Here is a 24,250-nt window from a genome sequence, read left to right as displayed (position 1 = left end):
AATATAGTGTGGTTCTGAGATCTCTTCTCTCTCTTGGAAGAGAAGATTTTCTCTTAAGCCCTTCAAAGAAACAAATGGATGAGACTTAGTGGTTTCCCCCCCCCCCCCCCCCCCCCCCCCCCCCCAAATTTCTCAAGGAGAAAATAAAGGTTTTTTTGCCCAGCAGCCTTTGACTGCAGAACTAGATTTGGAGAACAAGCCACTTCTCATTGAGGAGGAGAAAAAAAACATTGTTCCCAAAATTTGCTCACTCCCAAATCCATATGTGGGGCTGTAGGAAAGTGGTCTCTTCTTCCTCGCTATTCCCCTACATCTATCTAGTGAGTTTTTGAGAACAGCTTGTCCTGGGAGGCTTTTAAGTCTGATTTCTGACTGAATTTTACAACTCAATATATACCGGAATAAAACCAAACTGAGATGCCTGCTTTAAAAATAGCTTGGTCCTTATGGTGCCAATCGACTTGGTGCACTTTCCATGTGGACACTAAAATGATGTGAGTTTGAAGAGCTGAGCGACCAAGTTAGTTAATCATTGCTGCTGACCACAGCTGGGGAGCGTTGTGAAATACACTTCCTGAAACTAATCATTGTAGCATCCCAGTTAGCATAGACTTATTAAAGATGTGAATTCTTTTATTATGCTCTCCAGGTAAAGGAGCAGGTAAAGGACAGCTTGGCAGGGGCAGCCTGTGCTTGACCAGAGGGACTGACCTCAAGGACTTGGGGACTGTATTGCAAAATGAGCAACCTGAGGCAGTGCAGCGAGCCTGTGCGGTCCCCCGTGGGTGTGGAGGATGACTCCTAAGGATGTCATCACCTTTTGTGTGTAATCGTTTTGTCTCCTGAGAGGTCAGTGTGGTCAGTCCCATGGTGCCATTGTGGGTGGGATCCATTATGCTTTTCATCTGGTGTTACCCACTGAGAGCAGGTACAGGACTTCAGGGAGGTCCCCTTTGCTTTGCCCAGGTGGTTCTCAGTTCTCAATTATTACAGTAGTTGTTGCCCTTTCTAACCCTGACTGCTTGCACCTGCAAGCCAAGGGAGGGGGTGGAACTGGGTGCAGAGACACAGGATACCCAGGAGGTCTTGTGCAGAACTGGCCTGACAATGCACTAAGTCAAAGCTCTCATCTTGTGCTTTGTAAAAATCAGATATATGCAGTTCTTCATACCCTTGGAAGAAGGTTTTGGAATAGAGTTTAGATACCTGAAAGGAGGTATTGAGACTTCTGTGTTATGTGCTGCTTCATTGCTTACCTACTGTGACAGATCTGATCCGGGAGCTGTGTTGCAACAGGTTGAGTTTGCACCGTAAACAGTGGGCTGTGATTCCCTTTCAGGGTGGATTATTCAATGTGTTTTCTGGGTCCTTTGCACAAACTCAAGATTTGCTTTAGAAAATATTTGATACCTTTCTGCTCTGCACCGCCGAAATTGAAAGGAAAATTGTTTTTCTAGCTAATGAATGTAATTTGAAAAGTACTTAAAAGTAACAGAGAGCATGTGGAGTCTGGCTGGTTCTCAGTAACATTGGAACCAACTGGCTTTGTGAAATATTATTCCTATAACATGGTTTCACTGAACTCCCACAGAATATTGACATTTTACCTTATCTAGCTAGTCTTAATTTTACAGCATGCATTTTCCAAGCTGGTGGGTAAAATAAAGCTTGTATTTACAACTCTCTGGCACTTCTCCCCGTTCCTGGCTAGTACTAATTGGTGGAGGGGTAAGTCCTTCTGCAGTGAACATGGCACAGGGGCACTGGGACAGGTCAGGTGGAGGGGACACAATTCCCGTGTCCCTAGTGGCCCTTTGCCCCTTCCCCTGGCTGGCCCTTAGGCGCTGCCTGCGGCTCTGGGCCGAGTTACGGCACTTGCAACCGCTCGGCCCTTGCCCAGGGCGCCGATGACCTGCCGTGCTAATGGGAAGGTTTCACCTGGTTTCAGTCCCTAATGTGGGCCTTTCATTTAGTAAGTCGTTCCAAAAACCATGTGGTTACTACTGTAAACATTTATTCCTAGTGTGTATCTACAGATAAGTACTAGGAATAATGCTGGATTGATCATCAGTACTCAGCTTAAAAATCACTATGTCAAAACCAGCTTCTTTTTGTTTTCTGAATTGGCAACAGAGCATGCACAAATGCGGCATTTGGATGTCCAGAACCCCCTGGGATTTCACCATCTTACCTGGAAAATGTCAGCCTTTTATATTAATAATTTAGTCACTGGGGAGAAATGGAATTGACTGTAACAGCAATTCTTTGCTTTTAGATGATAATGATAAGCTGCAGCCCGCAGCTATTAATGTCATAAGCCCAGAGCTATTGATTCTTTTTGCATAGAAAAAATGGAGGATGCACAAAGTAGGTCTTCCTGCATCTTCTGATGTTGTTCTGCAGCTTTTTACAGCTGGCAGATACGAGTGGCCAGTACTATTTCCTTTAAATCAAGCTGTTCTGTCTCCTGTTGACTGACCAGACTGGGTGGGTGTTCCTTGCTTGCTAGAGGAACTAAGTTGTTCAGACAACATGTGGGGATTAGCTGCATGTCGAACTACTGCAGGAAACAAATATTCTCATCGAGATGCACACAGTGCAGACTTTACGGAGTCTTCTGGAAAGGAAAATATTTTTCTGTCTAAAAAGCATTTCCTATCAAGTGACTAGCTGCAAAGGAAACAGCCTAGAAATGTTCTCTGGCTGAAGGTCAGGCTCGGTACATACTTTGAGTTTGCCATTGTGGTTAACATCACTAAAAATTTTTCTAGTACTTCGTAATTTTTCCTCTATATACCTAGTGTTAATAAACATAGGTAGAGCAATAACAGTCCATCTGAGCCAACCCATTTGATCTTTTCTTTTGGTAGCACTGAAGCCAAGATTTTGCAAGGGATAATCGAGAGATTCAGGTTTGGCTCTGCTCCTGTTTGAAATGACTGTTAAAATATTGACTTCTCTGCTGCTGGATCATGGGCCTGAGTTTGATTTTGAAGAAGGAAATAGCTCGGTGGACAAAATATGGCATCAGTGGAGATGAAACTGGGCAGATGAGGTCAGCGTGTGAGATGTGCAAGTGGGTCGCGTGCCACGCACTGCTCCTCAAGCATAGGAAGCTCAAACAGTAGCGTGGAGCAAGATGTTTTTCTAACCACAGCTAGTAAGCTTGCTAAACCTTAAGCCAAGTTGGAAAGCTGCTCTTAAGAGTACCAGGAGATATGTAGCTGTCTGCTGCACAGTTTAAATTTGTTTTTAATATCACCAATGTGCTTTTTGCAACCAAATCCCGCAGCACGCCTCACTCCCACAGTCGGCGCCACGGTCATTCCTGCTGTCCCACTGGGGCTAGTCCCCTCTGGAGCTCTTGCTGCTCTGAGGGAAAGCGATGGGATGGGGCCAGGGCTGGCAAAGGGCAGCCTGCCTGTGCAGCAGGGCAATATTCTAGTTTTCCCTGGGGCAGTATAGGGGCTTTTAATGCTTTGCAGGGAGAAACAAGATGATTCCTAAATTTGTCATCATCCCTTAGAGTCTTTGAGCCCTGCCTGGTTTTGGCACTCACAGGTTTGTTATGGTGCAGGTTGCAGGGGTAAAGCATGACCTGTCATGGATGTGACCTCGGTGATGCTAAGGACAGGCAGGATGGTGCTGATAACTCTTTGGTGCCTGTGTTCTTTGCCAAAGAGAGACTTGAAATGCTCCAGATAGAGCAGAACCTCGCAGAACCCACAGGTACGTGTATTTAATCTGCTCTCATGAGCTATGGAACATTGCTTGGTTCATGCCTGAAGACCTCAAGTTATTCATGCTGCCTATGGCCATGTGCTGCAGCGTTTTTGCTGCAGTGAAATTCTCACATAAGTGCAACTGGAATAAGCTGTAAAGGGGAAAGCTGTGTCAATCAAAATAATAAAAAATGAGGGCATGCTCCTAATAAATGCCTTAACTTAATTATAAATACATGCACACTTTGCAGAAATGAGACCATTGCTGTTTCTATAAAAATTTTAGCTGCATGCTTGCTCCTGTCTGCTGCAAGCAGTGACTGCCATTGGGCCGCTTTCCTGGATGTTAAGTGAGGGCCTAATTTCTTGCAGGACTGGGTTGAAGATAGCAGTGTTTGGTTTTTGCTAAATATTAAACATTTCGTTGCATATGCATCTCTTCCTGAATTGAAAACATCTTTCTTTTATTGGGTTGAGTTGGCAGCCAACATAGAAAACTCTGTGTATTATGTTTATCAGCCCGCTGAGAAATGCAGTTCCTTTCGAGCCTACTGCTGATCTGCCAAGAGCATCGGCAGCAAGTTTAACTATCTTCTACACTTTCTCTTTTAATGCTTTGAACGTGGCCAGTGCCGGGGCCTCTCTGAGCAAGGGGAGCAGATTAAGGGAAATCATAAGGATTTCGGTCTCTGGTTTCCCCTGCGTGGCTGGTGGCTGGGTGCTGGGTGCAGCCAGCTGGGGGACACTGGGGCCTCGTAGCCTCCCTTGTCCCCCCGAGCAGCTGCAGGTGTCTGTGCCCCTGTGCTACAGGGCGTTACCTGCTGCCCCTTTTATGGGATATCCTCGCTTAAACTGCTGCTGGGCACCAGCACAGAGGAGATTCATGGAGGATAGGTAACCTGCCCTTGACATGCTAACGTAATGTTCCATTAACGTAATGCAATGCAATTAATGTTCCATTTGTTTTAATTGATCTAATTGAAGCTTTGGTGTGTGTGTAAAATGGGTCTGAATCATTGCAGGTTTTGGCTGAAAACCTCTAATGTAGAACTGTAAATCTGTGCAAAGGATATGATGCCAAAGGGTTTAGAAAAATCTTTGCAAATGAGTTTTCTCCTCTGGTTTGGAGAAACATGAATGTGTAAAAGGTTCTCTTTGTAGCTGAGAAAATTAAGAAAGACTCTAATGCTGTTTGTAACTATCAGTGTTTTACTGGTTTTCTTGCAAGGACTCATAATAATTAATATTTTCTTGCACAAATTGTGACAGTTGATTTCACTAACTGAAAACAAGGTTTATTGCTATATGAACTTGATAATTAGTTTGCAATTTGTGCATAAGCATTTCATACTGGCAGTTTTCTTTCAGAGAATAATTTGCCTTTTATTTGTCGAGGATGTTTTTTTGTGAGAACAGAACTCCCATTCATGATGGGCACAGCAAATGTAGTAAAACATTATCATAGCTGGGATTTGTTGTACACTATGGATTTATGTCAAGAATGTTAATGATTTGTTTATGAATAAGCGAGCCTGTAGTATTGTGAAAAAGTATCTGGCTGGGCTGCTGAATGGCCATTTTGAAAGCAAAGGATCCTTGAACCGAGTAAGCTCTAGATTTTTGTATGTCTCAAATTAATCGTAAGTAGGCTTATGGGTTTTAAACACAAGTGTTTATTTAATGCATCTTCTTCTACAGTTCTCATCTGGCGTATGTACAGACCACTCGATAACATGCTAAGTATTTTTTAAGGGCAGTTAATCTCTTCCTAGTGGCCTTTATTTTAAAAATGAAGCTCTCTCCTAGAAAGGAACATGAGCATGGAGCAGAGCAATACGATGCTTGCAGAGTCTGTATAGATGAGGAGGGCACTGGATCTCTCCTTGATGCAAAGGCCCCTTTAGCTGAGGTGTCAAGTCAGTCTCTTGGAGCCAGCAGCTGATATCCAGCAGCACAGAGGGGGGTGACCGTCCCTCTGCCCCCGGCGGGCTGAGCTCTCCCCCACTTTGCACTGAAGTCCTTATTTCTAATAAATATTTGAATGTTCTTTGCCCACATGCAAGGTAAATAGTGTGGTCACAAAGCTGCCTCTCCTGCTGTCCTCTCTTTGGAGTTTTATACCTTGTAAATGGGTGTGAGCCCTTAACTCTAAGAGGAAGTTGCCATTTGGGTGGGTTTTATGTGTTTTCCTCTGTCTGCCTGATCATCTTGAGTGCCGACACTGTAGTGCTTTGGGTGGCAGGAGGCCTCCTGGGGTGCCTTGGTGAGCCCCAAGGCTGGGAGCTGTGCAGCTGCGGCGCTGTGCGGAGCCCGGACTCTGCCTCATGAACTGGCAGTTCTTGAAACTGTGTCCTGTAATTTTGAATGAGCTGGGCTATCGCTCTGCCTCAATGAATGGCTGATCAGGAGCAGGTATTGCTTTAACATTAAAGCTGTGCCTAGAGGAGTTCTCTGAGAAGCTGCTTATGATTATTAAGTGAATATAATATAGGAAGACAACGTAGCCTCTTCGCAGTGCTTTCCCCCTCCCCCCCTCCTTTTTTTTTCTTTTTTTTTTCTCCTCATGGTGTGTATGGTTTTGAGTCCAGATGGAAGGTAATGTTCACGCGGGAATGGCCCGGGAAGCTGTGTAGCATGCTCTCCATTTGAACATGCCTAGGAAAGAGAAGTAAGATGCAGTTTATTAAGATGCAGTTTCTATAGAAGAACTGGATTTCCGCTAAATACGGTCTGATCGTGTGCCAAGCAGACAAGAGGCTGAAGCCAGAATACTTTGAGCACTGAACTGGAGAGGAACCTCTTCCAAATCGGATGGGCTGGGGAAAAATGAGTCCAGTATCGCTCATCCCTGCCCATCTGCCTGCGCATGAACCAACCTTCAGAGGTGAAACGGGAGCCTTGTGCCCAGCAGGATGAGAAGCAGTCGTGGCGGGAGGTCGGGCTCTTCCCTTGGACCTAGACGGCAGCCACCCCCGGCGGGGGTCTTTGGTCCAGGCCAGGGCTTGGGGGTGCCGGTGGCAGGAGTTGCCATAGCTCTGGCTCTGCTATTTCTTCAATGGTGCATTCACTGCTTGCCCAGTTTTCAGAATTCTCCCGTTTCTTCCCCAGCATTGTCTGGCCTGAGGTGGTAATTCAGCAAATAAATAACCCACAAGCCGCGTTTTACTTCCATTCTCCAGTACATAAATGCACTTTCAGGGAGGAAAGCAAAGAGGGAAACTGTAGTGAAGCTGATTAACTAATTTGTTCTCTATACAGATGCTTGCACTCTTTCCCCATTCAGGCACATCGTGCACCATTAAATGCTTTTAAATACTGGCAGCTTTATTGTGAAACTCGTTTGTGATTTGTCTGCTGCATGGGTGTGAAAGGCAGTCTCGAATCTGCCTTGGTATCAGCTTTGCCCTGTCAGCTGGGGAGCCTCGCTGAGAGTCACAAGAGTCTGTTATTTCTAAGCGTGGTGGAGATGAAACATGAGAGTGGAAATGCTCATTTTGCAGGGCAGGAGTCAAACTCATCACTTTCTAGAGATGCTCTGGGGGAAATGGATTCTAACCGCAGCCCCCTTGACTGTGTTGGCAAGGCAGGTTCCCTGCTCGTCTTTATGCTAGTGATGGAGCAGCGCGTGCAATGTAGTGCTTCTAAATAATTTCTGACCTTTATTTCTACAAAGCCATTCTTGTAAAATCCAATGTTTAAGCAGATCCACTCATTGCTTATTTTTTTTTTTTTTATCGTGTCAAAGTCAAAACCCATTGTCATCTTTTGTGGATAACTGCGTATCCTGCCCTGCTCTTCAACAGCCGCAGATGTCATCACATTTATGTTCCTGTTTCTGCAGGGAGAGGTTTTAGCTCTCCAGCTTCTGTTTTTTTTTTTTTTTTTTTCCTGCATTGTGCTCACTGTAGTATGGATGACACTGAGATGCATGATACCCGACGCACAGCTGAAGACGTGAAAAAACAAAGGCTGGAACACTTTGGCTGTGGTGGTTGCTGGATTGCACCCAAGAGGGAACAGGCTTTGTTGAATGATCAAAGGTCTTTTCCTCTCCTCAGCTGCTCAGAATTGAGTGGGCAGATGTTTATCTATCTGGTCGTCTCATAAAGCTGTAGGTTTGGCTTGTGGAAATTATGCATGCAAATCTTGGTTGATGTCATTTCAGAAGCTTTTCTAATGTCATGTTAAGTATGTTCCAGGTAGAGAGCATGGGATCTGAAATTGGATAAATATGAAAGGATACACTCCTGAAGTCATTTAGAGACTGAAAATCATGCACTTGGATTAAAGGTCTCTATATTTGAGGGGATGTGGCAATGGGTGAGTGATGTGGAGCTGAATTTCCTTCTCAAAATCTCTGACTTCAGTTAATATCTTGCTCAGACTTTCTACTTCTGAGGTTTTCTGTTTCAAGCTTTGCTTCTGGGCTTAACTTTTTTTTTTTTTTTTTCTTATATTTTGGAAGAAAAATGTTTGACCAGTGTTAGACTGGAAATACAAACTTGACCACAATACAAACATTTTGACAGACTTTCCTTTAAATAATGACCACCCTCAGCAAATGGGAGAATTGACCACTGGCATCTACCTCTGAATCAACCCTCAGGTAGAGAAATATCCATTTTGTATGTTCTACTCTGACTTTCCAAGCTTAGGCCTAAGGCAAAACCTTATTCCAGACCCATGTGGCATATTTTCTGCTGATGTGCTTGGAAAGCATACAGGCCTAGAAATCTTTGCTGAGGGCAGACTTGAGAATCACAGCAGCTGTAATGAAAAATCTGATAGAGGTAAGTGGTGACGAGCCACAAAGTCTTGTGTAGCCTCTTCCTTATTCTCAGATTGCCTCACAGCTTAGAGCGGAGAGCTTCTCTGTCGAGACTCCCCTTTGATGTTGGTGCTCCATCAGAGTAGTTGGCCTTGATACTACCTAATGGGTCAGTGTTTATTTTGCTTATTTTCTAAAAGTGCGAAGCTACGTTAAACATGACAAACTAAGAAGTAATATTTCCTGGTAATATTTGAAGAAGAGTCTAGTAGCCTTCACATATTCACCTGAATATTTTCTGTGGCTTCATTCCCCCTTCCAAAATTGGGGCAAAAGTAGCACCAGAGAACCATACTCGATGTCTGTGTGTGTGTGCACTGTGCACCCATCTGCCTCCTATCTGTGTTCTACCTGGCTATTGCCATGTCAGTAAATGCTTAGGATTAGTCTCCCTCTCTCTTTTTAGGCCAAATTACTCTCATTTACCCCACTTACCATTTTGCCCAGAAATCTTTGAAAGGGCTGAGCCTCCCTTATACAGGCTGCACCTATGCAGATGGCTGAGATAGGCACAATCAGGAGGCCATTGGTAAGGCTGCAGCATGAAGTGTTCCAAGTGTATGAGAAAGTGAATTGTAGGATTGATAACTCTTGTGCCTGGTGAGCAGAACACAAAGGAAAAAGGCAGCAAAACTGAGTGGAGAAACATGCTATAAAAAGAGTTATCCTAAGAGTAAGCTACAGAAAGTGCATTTTTGCATGGCCATCTACTGGATTTATTTTGGCAATGATTTATTTGTGGTGGTGGTTGTGAAAGTGGAATTTTTAGCAAACTTGGTGTAATTACAGAGAACTGAATTTGTAAAGCTGTTCAAACATTTTTCATCACAGATTGTTTTTTTCAGCCAAATATGAGTCTTTTTCATTAAAAAAAAATTTGTTGTGAACCATTTTGTTTCCAAAGCAATGACTAATTGTCATACACCAGATTCAATACTTCAATATTTTATCAGAGATTCCTAAATTCTTTCACTCCCTTCTCTTTTAGAATAAATAATTTAGATTTAAAATGCATCAAGTTTGAGAAAAGCCATCTTGTTAATGTCTCCTGCAGAATTAGAGCTCTCTGCACTGTGGGGGATGCTGGAATAACTGCATCAGTAAAGTTTGCAAGCTAAATTGAACAGGACCAGGGAAGATGACAGCAGGGAAATGCTAGGCAGGCAGTTCATTTATTTTAATTTTGTTGTTTTTTTTTTTTCACATGCGTAACTAGCTGTCAGTATAGGTAAACTGGATACTGTAAATATTATTGGTATTCAGAATACTTCCATGACGTTACATTATGGGGGTTTACATTAGACATGTATCTAGAGAATCTTAGAACTTTGAAAGCTCTGACTATTTTCTTTGGATGTTTATGCTCTGTACTACTAAACTTTTCTTAAGCCTGGAAAGAATGTTGCAATTTTGTTGTGCTAATTGGCAGGATTTGCATCAAGAAACCTTTAAAAAAGAAAATGAACCCGACTCAAATTCCTATTTTTTTTTTTCTGCAACATTTTTCTTTTTTTTTTCTTGGAGTTGAACCAAAACTCACAAATTCAAAGTTGTCTAGCTTTTCTCTGTGCAAAATTATTTGTTGCTGAGACTGGATTGCATTTAAGGTGGTCATCAGTCAGTGGAGAGAGGAGGAATAAAAAAAGTTGAGGATGTTTGGAGAATAAGGATGTTCCTTTTGTGCTTCTCTGGTTCTGTGCAGGCCTGTTCATTCTAGACAAGTTTTCTGCTTGGAAAACTTGCAACTCACCCCTGCACCAAAGAAAATTGGGAGCAGACTGGACAAAAGCGAGAGTCTTTTGATACGGTTATCGTCAAGGCGGGAAGTGGCCATCACACCTGAAAAGACTGAATGCTGATCCCACTAGACCTGGAATCTTCAGTTGTGCTGGCTTTGGAACATTTGGATAGTTTTGAGCTCTTTGCTTTGATTTAAATTAAACAGTTCAGAAGTCCATAATTCAATGCAGTTCATTCTGTGGACTACGTCAACTAGAGGAGGAATGTTTAACCGCTACTGTAAGAACTAGTAGTAAGCGTGCGTGTGGCAGCACGTGTACAGTGGCCATAAAGATAGGGCCTGGTTCTGTCCTGGCTGAGCTTAATGTTTGTTTTACTATGGATTTTTGTGGAAATGGGAATAGTCTTTTCATGGCCATGGGATTCCTAAGGATGTGGAATTAGTGAGGGCTGAACACATGTTTCCAGAATGGAATTACTTGCGTTTGCTTAATCACTTGTGGATTCCTCCGGCGGGACTGCAGTGCCTTGTGTGGAGTTACCTCGGGGTAACAGCTCCTGTATGTCCTGGCACATAGTGCCTGAGCTGTCCCCTGGGGGCATGAGGACTTTGGTGTGAAGGAATCTGGAGGCATGTGCCTGTTTTATTTATACACACACCCCCATGTGAATGTGAGTATGCATTAGCATGTGTGTATAAGTACAAGGACTAGCATTTTGAATCTTAGTATTGAGTAGAAGTTAATAGGACTTCTGCAAAAAAATCCAAACGTTCACGAGCAAAGAAGCAACTGGGGTTTTGGGGCAGCTGGAATTTCTGAATGTTTCTGGGTCTGAGTGCTTTGTTTGTGAGTGCTTGGAAAGCTTATTTTGCGTCTGGCTTGATTCATCTTACTAAGCAATGAGGCTGCAGGAGAAATGGGAATGCAAATGTTTTTGTGCTTCTTTGTTTGTTTCTAGTTCTTATTTTAAAGGTTTCTTGTTGCAAAACTTGTCAGTTATCCAACCCTAACGCATCACTGAATTTACTAGGCAGGAGGATGTTTCTCATCAATTTTTGCAGACTCCCTTGTTCCCGTCCTGAGTGCTGTTTCCATCCGTGGCTTGGGAGAGCCGGGAAGACCTGGTGCAAACCCTCTTCCATACACTCCTATGTGTGACCCGAGTTTTCCCTGTGCTGTGGAGTCTCCTGCAGCGCTGGTCCTGGGCGCCGTGGAAGGCAGTGGGGTGCAGGACCAGAGCCGCATGGCTTCTCCTTGGGGAGTGCGAGAGCGGGGGCTGTTGAGGTGCAGTGTGCCTCTCATGGAGGCCCAGGTCTGTCTCATGGAGATTGCCTAATCCACGGGCAGGAGGATCCTTTCTCCGAGACGCTCATGAACACTGGGATTTAAAGCTGAGAGCATTTCTGCAGGGCTGTAAGTTGGTGTCAAAGGCCTGATCGGGGCCAGTGGTAAAATGGACAGCTCTAGAGGAAGGAACAGATTATCATTATCTCTTGTAGATATAAATATAGGAATTTGACAGTCTTATCCAGAAAGTTCATTTGGTTTGTATTTAAGCAAATACATAAGCATTTTTGGCAAGGGTTTGTACCGTTTGTTTATGCATAGTGTTAGGCACAATGTAAGCTCTAGCAACTAACCTGGGCAACTTCCCTGCTTGCAGCAGACACATCCATCACTCGGTCCATATCCCCGGCTCAGAGAACACGTCTTTGGAGGCAAGGCCAGGTCACCACACTACCTAACTGCTTACTAGGTTATTGATTTATTGCAGAAAATGAAGCGGGCAAATGAGAGAATTGGCTGAAAGGCTGTTTTTGAAAGGCCGTTTGGGAATGCAGTGGCTGCCTGGCAGGTATTGTACTGGCTGGGCTGGCCCCACAAGCCTCCGAGTGTGGAGAAGGAACATTTTAAAGCATCCTCTGACACAGAAATTACTGGACAGCCTCCAAGAGCAAATTGAAAAAAGCAAGAGCCTCGTCAGTGCTGCAGGATTCCTTTGTGCTAACGCTGGGCCAGCAACACCAAGCAACTGTTAGCGCAGGCTAGGGGAAAATATGCTGGAAAGCAGCTCAACGTAAAAGTGAATAAACTTGACATATCTATGCCGCTGCATGTCCTATTTTCCTCTCTCTCTTCTTGTCAGTTCCTATTTCCTATTTCTTTCTTTTCTTTTTTTTTTCTTTTTTTTTTTTTCTGCTCTTTTTTTCCCCGCTGTTTTTATCTCTCCTCTCATGCATGTGTTCTGGATGACATCTGGCCAGATAAATATTTGGCCTGGTGAATACCTGAGTTTGCATCGAGAAAATTTGGCACGTTGGTACTTCTGGAATTGTAGCCTAGTTTGTCAATCTGGGCTTGCCCACAGAGACACAGAGCTCCTTGGGCTGCACAGCAGCTTTGGTGCTGGAAAGACGCACAGCAGATAGAGATGACAACTTCCATCTCATTTAAGGCTGTGCTTTCCAGACTGTTTTCTTTGCTGACCTCTAAACATAGTTTCAAGGCCGTCATCATCAGGGATGGGAAGAAATTTTTTTAAAAAGAGCTGTTACTGCAAGGGGAGATGTTGTTAGCAGTGACTGCATTTAATAAAATACACGACCTGGCTATGTGTCAGTGGGGTTTGGATGGCAGGAGAGCTCGTGCCATGGAGGGCTAGTTGTGCTCTGCTGTGCTCAGCGTGCCGCAAGCAGGTTAAGTGATACAACAAACCTGCCAATCCTGGAGGGCTCAGCAGCCATGTAGGAACATATGAGAAACGGAAATTTGAGAGTTAAAAGTGATATCTGGTGCCAGGAGTTTGGGAAGCGCTTATTTATGGGACTGGGCTGCTGCAGCAGGCTGTACAGCTGTCACTCTTGGGACAGTAATCAATGAAGGTTGTTAAGCTTTGTTTCTACTGGGGGAAAATAAAAGGAATGTTGTTCTAGTTATAAAATAATGGCATGCATGCTGGGCTCTGGAACCTGCAACGCATTTTAGGATATGTATAACAGTCATCAGTAATGAACTGTAAAAGTCCATATCCAAACAGATAGGTATTTACATGCCTATCTCCCTTATCCATATGTCTATTTTCCACTGAAAAAATGGACTGGGAATGTTGGTATTCTAATGGAGAGACAGTTCAAAAAATATTTATAACAGTACTGAGATTTCTTTTACCTCATAGCAGTTGACATTTTAAGGATGTTTTATTTATTTTGCTTTTATGATTATTATTAGTGTTCTCTAAATATTGACTCCTTCCTACTCTGATGGTGATCTCCATAGCAGGACTGCAGTCTTTGAGCAATTATAGCTAAACTGGACATTTCATCTCTGAATATCCTGCATGTTGAGATTGCCTTGGGTCGGGGGGGGTTTAGTTTGGCTGAGCTCAGAGATGTGTTGAGGAGCAGGCATGAAGTTCTCTGGCTCTGAAGTTCCCCGCAGCTTGGAGGGTGTCTGTATCTGGGGCCGTGTTTTGTTTGGGCAGCGATCCTGCTGATTGGAATCACATCAGCTTGGCAGCCGAGTGCGGAATCCCGGCCAGAGCAAACTCCAAGTACACAGGCTCTGAGAACAAAACGTTTCACATGAATTAAACTGTGAGGAAACAAAAATTCTTTAAACCTGTAAGAAAACAAGGCAATGTGAGTGTCATTGCACTGGCAGCAGTGTGATTGCCATATTTGTAAGTGGTGTAAGTGTTATTTATGAAATCTCAGTCACAGTGATTACTGGTTTTGTTTTTAAGATGCTCTTGCCACATCATCTTGCCACATCTCCCCTGGGAAGGGTGCTGCAGCGCGGTGGAGCAGCCCTGGGGGCCCGCGTGCCACGTCCAGCTTTGCTGCACACGCACGTGGCGCTTGATTTCTGGTTCCTCTGGCCGATTTCAGCTTCTTCTGTCCCATGTGCTGCATCTGATCTTGCCATCTGGAAAGGGTTCCTGCGTCCTCTTCTCACCCTTCCATCTCCTGTCCTGTGCCCCTCTTCCCTTTGCCGCTCTGTGCATTATGGGTTTCTCCACCAGAACTTTATTCTTGACTTCCTTGTCATGCCTGTTCATGACAGGAGGTGACTCCCTGCCTGGTGCTGGGAAGCATAAAGTGCAGTAAGTCCCCTACCACCTGCGCCAGCCCTTTCCTTTGCCAGCCTTGATTCTCGCTTGCTCTGATGGCCCCTGTCCCCAGCCCTCCCCTGGTCAGTAGGCAGGTGGCTGAAGCAGCAGGGCAGGAGGGAAATGGGGGCGTTTGCGGCTCTGGGGTGGCACTGGATGTTTAGGAGGGCTGCTAACTACAAGACATTGATGAATTTGATGTGATAGCTTAGCTGAACACGTCTTGCTAACATGCTAGCTGGGCTACACGTTTCCTAACCAGCTCTGTGGAACTGGATCACTTTCAGAAAGATTACCCAGGCCTGGTGCGCTGAGTATGGAGGATCGTGGCATGATCTTGGACTCGTGCATGTTGGCCAGTTTTGTATTACAAAACGTAAATGCTGGTGGAATGATTTCCGACTTTGATAAGTGCTTCCATCCCCTTCGCAGAGGGTCTTACTCTAGTGTTTATACCATGTTTATATGAACTGCTAGTAAAAGATAAATACTGCGCAATGAAGTTTACTGTGGGGGAGGAGAAAGATGTATTTAAGTGTATTAGCAATATTTGCTTAACAAGAAGTGCTTCAGATGTGACATTTATCTGTACAGCATAGCATTTGCTTTAAGTGAAGAGAAGGCCTCAAAAGGGATAAGTTTTTCATATGATCAGTATCAGAATTTTGCTCTCCTTGTAGCACTGCTGGAGCTTGGGCTGGGGAGCTCTTCACCTTCTGGCTCCGCTCGCCCCCGGCTGTTGGCGGTGATGGTAAAGCCTGAGCGTGCGGTTGCTGCACTGCTTTCATCTCCTCGGGCTGTGAGCGATACCATGGAGGTTTTGTATGTGGCAGCAGGAAGTTTTGGAAGTCGGGTTGCACAGAGAGTAGGAGAAAGGAGACACTTGGGCTCCTTGCAGTTCTCTGGAGGTTTGCTGTGCTTGGCTGCGTCCTCTACACTGTTCTGCTGGAGAGGCTGCCCGTGCACTGCTGGAGAGGCTGCTGGAGCCAGCTCAATTTTGCAAGAACAGGAAGCGCTCGCTCTCTAGTAGTAAACAAGAGATTATTTCTGACTGTTTTTCAGTGACTGTAATATCCTGCTCATGCTCTGAGGTGGGTTTTGTAGGGGAATTCCTTCCCAGGTGTTGCGGGAGGATAAGCTGTGCTAAGGGCCACCTCTTGTTGCAGCAAATCTGTCTTTTCAAGCCCTTGAGCTAATGGCTCTTTGAGTAAATGGCTTTTGTGTGCAAGCTAATACTCTGCTGCTTTGGTGTTTGTAGCACCGCATTGCACTGTGCTGAAAACAATTCAGAAACTCAGAAAATTTTGATTCTTATGTTCAGTTAACCTGCAGCTTAAAAGGGCTGCCGATGGCAGGGTTTTCACCGAAACGGGATGTGTGGAAGCTTCTCGGGATAGAGGTGTCCACTGCTCTCTGCAGCGGCTGCTTTGGCTTGCTAGGGCTTGGAGCTCCCCAGCCATCTGCCCTGCAGCTTTCTTCTGTGGAGCAGAGGATGCCCTCAAGAGCACTAAACTGAAAGCAAGAGGAAAATGATGGAACTTGAATCCTTCGTCAAAACCATTGTTTTGTATTGGGATAGTTTGCTGTAAATTTTGCACTGAATGAGTCTCTGTCAATATGAAAATACAGTGCTAATTGCAGCTCCGAGCCTTTCTTTGTCAATTAAGCTATTTTATATGCTTAAGTACTTTTAAAAGTTGCTGCCAATTTGTTATTATTTTTTCTCCTTGCGTTTGTGCCTGTGTATCAGTGTCTAAATGGATGAATGATGAATGATGCGTCGTTCTGAGCTACTGCTTTATGGTGCCAGTTAAGAAACTCTTCTTGGGGTGATTTTTTCTCAAGAGCTACCGTGTGAACTTAGTGCTTCAGACACATAAAATGAGAATGGTATAATGTTCCCTGAGCCCTTATTCACTCAAATTGCCAAAGTCATGCTTTTCAAGAACTTTGTGAACTTAAAGCACTTTAAAGAAATATTTTGGGTTCACAGAACTGGAAAGCTGATGGTTTTTTTTCTTTAAAAAAAAAAATACATTGGCTACTGTTATTGGTCAGCATTTGCCAACAGCTTCTGCAGGAGATGCCAGTTTGGAGTGGAAACTAAGGAACGGATTCAGCGAAGTACTTTATCCTGTTCTTGGCTTTAAGCACATGAATAATCCCATTCACTCCCCACGTGTGCTTTACTGGAACTGCTCACATGGTGGAAGTTAGGCATGTGTGCGAATAACTCGCTGCTTTGGGGTCTCCCCGCGTGGGGTCTGCCGGCAGAGCCGTGGGTTTGTCAGGACAAGCGCTGTGGGACCCGTGGCAGGTAGCGCGGGCCGGAGCAGCAGCAGCAGCAGCCGGTGCTCGAGGGCACCTCCGCGGCCGTCTCGTCCTGCGCCCTGGCAGCCGCTCGTCTGCCCGCTGCCAATCGCACTGGGGGGTTTTGGCACCCACCCGCTCCAACTGGCTGCTTATACAAGTGCTGAATTGCCTTTGTAAGGCAGAGAGCAGCCTTTTCCTTGTTTGAGCCTGTGTATGTGGTTGCTAAAACTTTGAAAAATGTAGATCATTTTCAGAGCTTTCCTCATTTTGGTTGAGTTGCACTCACTTTAGCTTCGTCACTCATCCCGCAGAAGCTGATACCGATACTGGTGGAGGAAATCAGCAGTATCGGGGCTCTGGGCTCCGGCCTTGGAGGTGCTAAAAGGAATTTTTTCATGCACTGAATATTTAGTAGAAGTGCCGTGAACTGCTCACCTCAAGGAGCGGAGCTGCCTCAGCATGCAGGAAAGGAGAGGTTAAATGCTGGCCAGCGATCCCCTTCCGCTTGGTATTCCCAGCTACAAACCCTGTTTTGATCCAGAACTGGCCTGCCAACAAAACAATACTACTGCAGGTTAAAAATAAACCCTAGCAAGTTTCCAAGCTCCATGTTTCTCTTCCATGTCCCCAAGTACCCAGAGGAGCATTTGGCCTCTGGAACAGCAGGTGTCCCCAAGGACCCAGCACCGTCAGTGGCTTTCCCCATCTCCAGCATGGTCTGCACTGCAGGTTTCTGCTTCTTGGGCCTCAAGGAACAAGGTCTTTTTCTTCAGCAACTTAGCAGGACCACAGCCTCTAGGTAAAAGCCATTGGAGCTGTTACTGGACTAACATGGAGTGTGAGCTAGAGCCAGATGAAAAATACCATGGGTTTCTTCACTGGCTTTGGAGACCTGAGCGCTGACATGAACAGCACAGAGGCCCCCCCGTAGTATTATGGCAGTCAATAACTTCATGCGTGAGCTAGGAAAGCAACTATTATTTTCACAGACTGTTTATGCCTTGAATATACTTGAACTGCTCTGGAGGAGTGGATTGTTTTAACAGGCTTTGTTTGATAATGATAACATATTTATGAAATTAAACAGGAAGTTTATTGCCAAGAAATTGTCAAGCATTTTCAACGGAAAACTGAAATCCATAAAAACTCGTATGAAAACCTTGTAAAATCGAAATAGTTGGATTCTTCCCTTGTGTATAAATAAAATGTTTAATAGGCACTTTGCTCACCTAAACTGCAGGACTGAAAAGCAGGGACCTGAGCTGGGTTTCCAGCCTTGCTGCAGCGTCCTTGCACGGTTCTGGGCAATCGCTCAGCCTCACTTTTTTGGCAGCCTGGACCCCATGATGTTCCCCCGCTAGTGAAGGGGAAGGAGAGGCTGCAAAACAAGTTAAGATTCTCCCATCAAAAATAAGAGCAGAAGGTTTGATAAAAGCAATCTGGAGTCATCACAGATCCATCTTGTAACTGCTGATTTGTAAGAGTGGAGTCACGAAGCTGTACTGGCCGTACAGAGCACAGCTCCCTCCCACCCCTGCTCTAAAATGCCTGAATTATTGTGTCTCTTTGTGAGTGCAAATCTAGTTTAATTAAAAACAGTTTTCTCCGTGCTAATAGTAATAATGGATCTTCAACTTCTTAAGTTATAAAATAGGATGAAGCATGCTACCTTTCCCCTGGAAATTTCCAAGACACTTTGAATAGCAAATGAAACACATTTGAACAGATGCAGTAACTAATTAACTAATTTCCTTTTTTTTTTCTTTTTTTGTCCCCTAGAACTCAAGTTAATTGCTTTTCTTTCTCTGTTTAGCACTTCCAGACCATGTTAAAAACAAAGTTGAATGTTCTCACTCTCCGGAAGGAACCTCTCCCGACTGTGATCTTCCATGAACCAGAAGCTATTGAGCTGTGCACCACAACCCCGCTCATGAAGACTCGGGCTCACACTGGATGCAAGGTACTCAGACAAGACCACTGCTGGGGTGTCCCATGTGTGTAAGAGGGATCTAAAGAGCCCAAATGAATGTTGTGGTTGCTGCTATGGAAACCCCATTGACTACTGGCCTTACAGTTTACAAATCAAAAGGTCATTTGGGTTTTGAAATTAAGTTCAGGATCTCAGTGCCACCAGTTTTGGTGTGTGGTGCAATGCAAATTGAAGAGGATTTGTAGCTGCTTGTACTTAATGTCTCTGATGGTAAACACAGACGTTGCTTTCTGTGAGTGTTGGTGCTGAAATAGGAGCTGAAGGACCAGATGCTGCTCCCTGTGTTTAGAAAGCCAAGCTAAGTGAGATACAATCCTGTAGAAATAGAGTTGCAACCTGAGATTGAAGGATGATTGTTTCAGAAGGTGGCAGTTAGGCCTGGAATTAGTTGCACAACCAGATTTATTTGCCTGCTTTCATCAAAGCACAGGTTCTAAACAAGCTTTACTTCTTTAAGGTGTAGCAGCCTAAGTGCTTCAAGTGTGCTCTACTGTGAAAAGAAACTGCTAAAAGAGGAGCTAATAAATGTGCTCCATGTGCGTGTAGTGACAGAGCCATTTTATTGTTAAAGAGAGCCTGGGCTTGGGGTTGGAAGAAATTGCTTCATGTTTTGTTCTTTTTTTTCCCCCCTGCCTTTCCTGGCCTGGTGTCTGCACTGTGGGAGTTATGTGTGGATGGCACCTCCAGGGCCAGCACTTTATCAGCAAAATTTCTCACTGGGAAGTGTCATTTTTTTGTTTGACTCCTACCTGCTGAAATAGCCGAGAAGGGAGCTTGTTCTTCAGTGCCGAGCCCTGCTGCTCGGTGACCCTACTGTACCTGGTGTGTTAACTCATAGCATCTGCTCTTCCATGCTGATGTCTTTTGTCCTTTATGTTGACAGGTAATGAATTTTTAGAGAATATTTGCTATCATAAATACGATTCACAAAGTATTTGCCTTCCACCCCTGGTGTGAGGAGTTCAGACGTAATAACACTTTCTGAAGTGAGAGTGTGTGTGTAGAATTTAAATGAGCATTTTTATTCAACCTGCGTTTTCTCAACTGGAAAAGATGGATTGCAGAGAGATGCTGAGCTCCTCAGTGCAGAGAATTTTGCTCTGTAGTTAAGGTTTTGTTTTGTTTTTTACCTTGCAAAGTAACATAGTGGTTGTGACTGGGGAGCTCTTATTTTGCCCAGTGTCTTTATTCATGATCTGTTTTTTCTGTTTTTCTTTCCTGACTGCTCTTGTAGTAGGCTTGTGTCCTCCAGCTGTTTCTGGGTAATTAGCCCGCCTTGCCTCTCTCCCCTCCAATTACTGGTTTCTTGGTGAGTGATACTCTGTGTTGCCATTACAAAGCCAATATTTTATAATAAGGTTTTTTTCTCTGTGTGGTCTGATCTATCATAGCTATTCCAGGTTGTAAGTGGGGAAAATGCTGTGGTGTGTCCAGTGTTAGCTCTCATGAGATACTGGCCTTTTAGGCAAGAGCACAGCATGCCGTTTTTGCTTTCGTTCATGAGTCATACTCTTTTGATCCTTAATCATTTTATTCCTCTTCACTGAAATCCCTCCAATTTTTCTATGTAATCCCATTAATGAGATAGCATCATTCTTCTCACACAGCTCCAGACATCTCATTTTACTGCAATTTTAACATAAGCTGGCACCATCATGTTATGGGAACTTGACATATGCAATTGCTTTGCTGCTCAGAGGTCTGGACATTGACTTTTGTGGGAGATTGCTCATTTTCTTATCCTTTCATCACAAGACCAGCTTTTCTTTTCCATTTGGCTTTTGCTGTTGAATCCTGAAGTAACCAACTCTTCAGCTGAGATCCAGGCTCATTTTATAATTTAATGTGATAGTTGTAGGAATAGCAGAAAAATGATTTGCTTGAGAAAGTCTGGAGGCATCTCCTGCAAAGACTGGGAAATTAAGTAACAGCAAAATTCCTGAAATATAATTTGGCTTGCAGCAGAAGGCTCAGGACTGGTCCCCCCAATCTCAGCACATCCACCCCTGTGTGCTCTTGCTGCCTGAACCGCCACCTTTTCCCACCTTCTGGATTCTTCGGCGTGATTTTGCTCAGCAGGAAGGAAGAGGAAGTGTTTGCCAGTGTTGCCAGGCAGAATGACTGTCACGGGTGCCTGAGGAGTCCCAGGGCTGGCAATAAGTTTAAGTCTTTCTTCCTTCCCTGCTGGACAACACTTTAAATCACAGATTCCTAATTTGCTCTTATTTAAATGGAGGATTTTTGTGTATACTGACGTGAGTGTCATGTAGATGTGCATATAAAGATCTGTGTCTTTCCTTGTTTGGAGCCAAAGGTTTTGGGTATGACAGTGGTTATCTTCCTTGTGGCTCTTTCACATCAAACACAGAGCACTCGTGTTTCAGCTGGAAACTTATGTTATCGCAGCACTAAGTACAGACAGATGGAAACTGAAAATCTGGAACATCTCCAGAAAATAGGTTGCTGTCTGCACAGAAATATATGCTTTCTCTGGGCCTTTTAACAGATTTGTTTAAGTGCCGAGTATTTTATTCTTCACTAATGTCCTAATCATCTTACACTGACTCTAACGTTTCCTGATTTCTGTTGCTTGAAGCTACAGTGGTGGCATGAAGGGAAATGACTAAATGAGTCTCTCTCTTCTGTTGTGTTTTCAGGCACTGTTGCTGTAACACAAAAGGACAGAGGTTAAAAACATTGCCTGCAACTTTTGAAGTGGTGTCATAGATTTAACATTTTTATTAAATTACAAGGCTCTTCAAAGTGAAGTCTGAAAAGCATTGAAGAGTCAGTAACCCGACTCGGGACTGCTTTCCTTCAGATGTTGTTAGCCACCTGGATGAAGTGATCTTGCCCTTCCCGTTTCCACCACTGCATAAGCTATGCTCATCCCTGTGGGAGGCCACGATTACAGAAACATCAGCAGTGCAAGTAATTCTATTCTTAAGGATATGCTTTTATTAAATGGCAAAGCGTATTTTTGTAACATGGTGTTTGCAGGAGTGAAACTTACTGTTTACCTGTCTTAATGTATTCAGGTGAGAAGATGACTAATTCAGGCTTTGCCGAAGGTATGATATTGAGGTTTCTGCAATCATTTAAATATTATTTTATTTTCTTATTTAAGTCTTAGTATGAAGCTGAGAAAAGTTGTCTTTAAGGGCTTGAAAACATGATATTAGAGCATTACTGACATTTTAAAATCAGATCATTCACATATTGATCCAGATTTTAAAAATAGCCAAGAATTAATATAAAGAAAATGTGTCTTTCAGAATAGCTTTAATGACAACTTCACTCCCAAAGAAGAAACAGTGACTGCACTGTCTGCCGTGTGGTGACACTTACCATTGATTTTATTCTGTGTCTGCGCCAGGGAAGGTGACAGTGTTGCAGGGAGGGACATCTGCTTTCTGGTAGCTTGGAGAGTTTTCCCTTCCCCTTGAATGTGTCAAACCTGATAAAGCAAAACCTGCCAGGGTATTTTGATACCCAGAGACCAGGTTGCCCTGTTTTCTTTGTACTGCTGGCTCTCGGGAGCTGAAAACATGGGGAAAGCCAGGAGCCAGAGGTGAGAGCAGAGTACTTGGCAATGCCTTGTTCGGGAAGGGGCTTGTTTGGAGCAGGCAGGGGCTGAAGGAGAGTCATCGAGGGCAGCGATGGCCAGTGTGAGCAGAGCAGCAGCCCAATGCGGGGTGACCAATGGACCTGGTCATGGCCTTCGATACCTGCCGACTGCTCAGCAGAACTTGGCTGTTGTGGCTGGAGCCTCTTGGACTCCTTCCTGATAGACAGAAGCAGCTCCCCCATGGTGGAGCAGGTTTTATGGATATTATGCACATTATAGATCTGGTCAGTATGAAGTCACGTGGTAGAACACTTTTGAGCATGCCTTTGCTTTTTTGATCTCTCTGGTATTTAATTATCTGCTGTTTTATTTAAACTTCTGCAGGCAGTTTGGGTATCTTGCACCTCTTAAACATTTATTGCCAATTTGGCTACTCGAACCACACCAAGTTAGAAGCTACATTTGTTCTTAAAACCACCCACTTTGTCCTAATAAAGCCTAATAAAAGTGTTCTCTTTGCAGCTATAGTGTGGTCAAGAATGATTCCCTGGAGTGCAGTGTTATCCAGCTGTAAATATAAGTCAGCTAGCTGGATGGTCTGCATTACGATTTTGTAAGCTTGTAACTCTAAGGTGACCATTGATTTAATAAAGAAAGAAAATTAAGCAAACGAAACAAAGTCAACTAACATCACTCCCCAGCCGGTTATTTTCCACCATTCTTCATCTGAATGTGGAGCTCTTGGTTTTTTAAAGGCCTTCTGTTATTATGCTTAAGCATTCCATATTTTTACTCTGAAGTGAGAGCATTATTTTAGAAGTTTATTTTGTTTTTCTGCTTCTTTCTCCTCTTACCAAATGAGCCAAAAGGGAACATGTGAGTTTTGCTTGGGACAGATCTTAATAGCTTCAGTATATTTAGAAACAGTGCTTAGTGGTGAGAGACTTTAATAATGTATTTGCAAAAAGTGAAGTTGATGTTCCAACAATTATGCCAAAGAAAGGCCGAGTGTTTTGTTTACTTTTTTCCATATAGTGTTAATGTGAAGCAGAGTGCTTCGTCCCAAAGCTGGAGAAGAACTGAGCTCTTGCTGAAGCCCTTATAGGTGTGTTTGTCCCAGAACACCTCAGAAAATTTGGCCAAGTCCTGTCCTAATGTTGACGATGGACACCTGCATGTACTCAGCGCTTCTCCAGAAGCGACTGTACGGGGAAGTCCTGTCCTGCAGCTGGAGGTTGAGGAATGGGTTGTTCTTGGCTCCAGGGAAGTGTGTCCATGCAGGACAACTGCACGCAGCGCGTCCTGCCCAGCATCCCGCGGACAAGGAGAAGAGCCGCAGTGAGCACCTCCTTTATGTATAATTTTATTTACTTCATCATGGAGAGCCCATTTATGTCAGGGAAGATTTATGCTTTAACCGACTGCAGAGGAGCTAATAGAAATATGATGGGTAGATGCAAGTGAAGAATGTTGTTGAAGTGGCATAATGCTTCATTTCCTGAAGTCCGTGAGTTGCAGGCGGAGAATATAAATTAGCTAAAGCAATTGAGTAGATCTTAAGCGGAGCCTGCTTTAAATTGTGTCTGTTGTACTATGCTGAATGTACTTTAGCCTTTTTTTTTTTTTTTAACTGGTAAAGTGGCCTTGTAAGACTAATGTATTCTGAGAGCCCTGGAAGTTATGTCCTGTCAGATATGTTACTGGTGTTTTTTCTTCCCCTTAGCATTTGCACTGGTGACATTTTTCAAGCAGTGGTTCAAGTTAAGGGCATGCTGCTATTCGAGAAGTTCTCATATCTGGGAGCAGCCTTGTCTTTCAGTCAGCATCATGATTCTGATCTACCCCTTTTCCTTTATAGGTAGGAGTAGATGCATGTGGGATTGCCCACGGGGGCTGAGAACACCACGCTCCCCTGCCCTCCTGGCCGTGCAGGAGGGTCCCCATGTTCTCTGCACAGGGAGCAGCTGCTCCCAGCACCT

General features: G+C 44.1%; 1 protein-coding gene across 3 annotated transcripts in view; it reads left to right on the top strand.

Moving 5' to 3' along the window:
• PID1 (phosphotyrosine interaction domain containing 1) overlaps nucleotides 1-24,250 on the top strand; it is a 56,910-nt gene that overhangs the window by 1,221 nt on the left and 31,439 nt on the right. Inside the window, exons 1-2 of one of the 3 annotated variants that reach the window (XM_026040135.1) lie at nucleotides 1,200-1,216; nucleotides 18,527-18,673. In XM_026040135.1, the coding sequence (XP_025895920.1) occupies nucleotides 18,539-18,673 (135 nt within the window). In that variant the 5' untranslated portion in view covers nucleotides 1,200-1,216; nucleotides 18,527-18,538. Of the gene's footprint in view, nucleotides 1-1,199; nucleotides 1,217-3,711; nucleotides 3,730-18,526; nucleotides 18,674-24,250 lie in introns of those variants that run through there. The other 2 variants (XM_026040134.1, XM_026040133.1) reach the window with 2 other exon arrangements.

The sequence above is a fragment of the Nothoprocta perdicaria genome, unplaced genomic scaffold, assembly GCF_003342845.1.
Source record: "Nothoprocta perdicaria isolate Ctin4 unplaced genomic scaffold, notPer1 scaffold_25, whole genome shotgun sequence".
Taxonomy (NCBI): Eukaryota; Metazoa; Chordata; class Aves; order Tinamiformes; family Tinamidae; genus Nothoprocta; species Nothoprocta perdicaria.
This window is presented reverse-complemented; position numbering and strand designations above follow the sequence as displayed.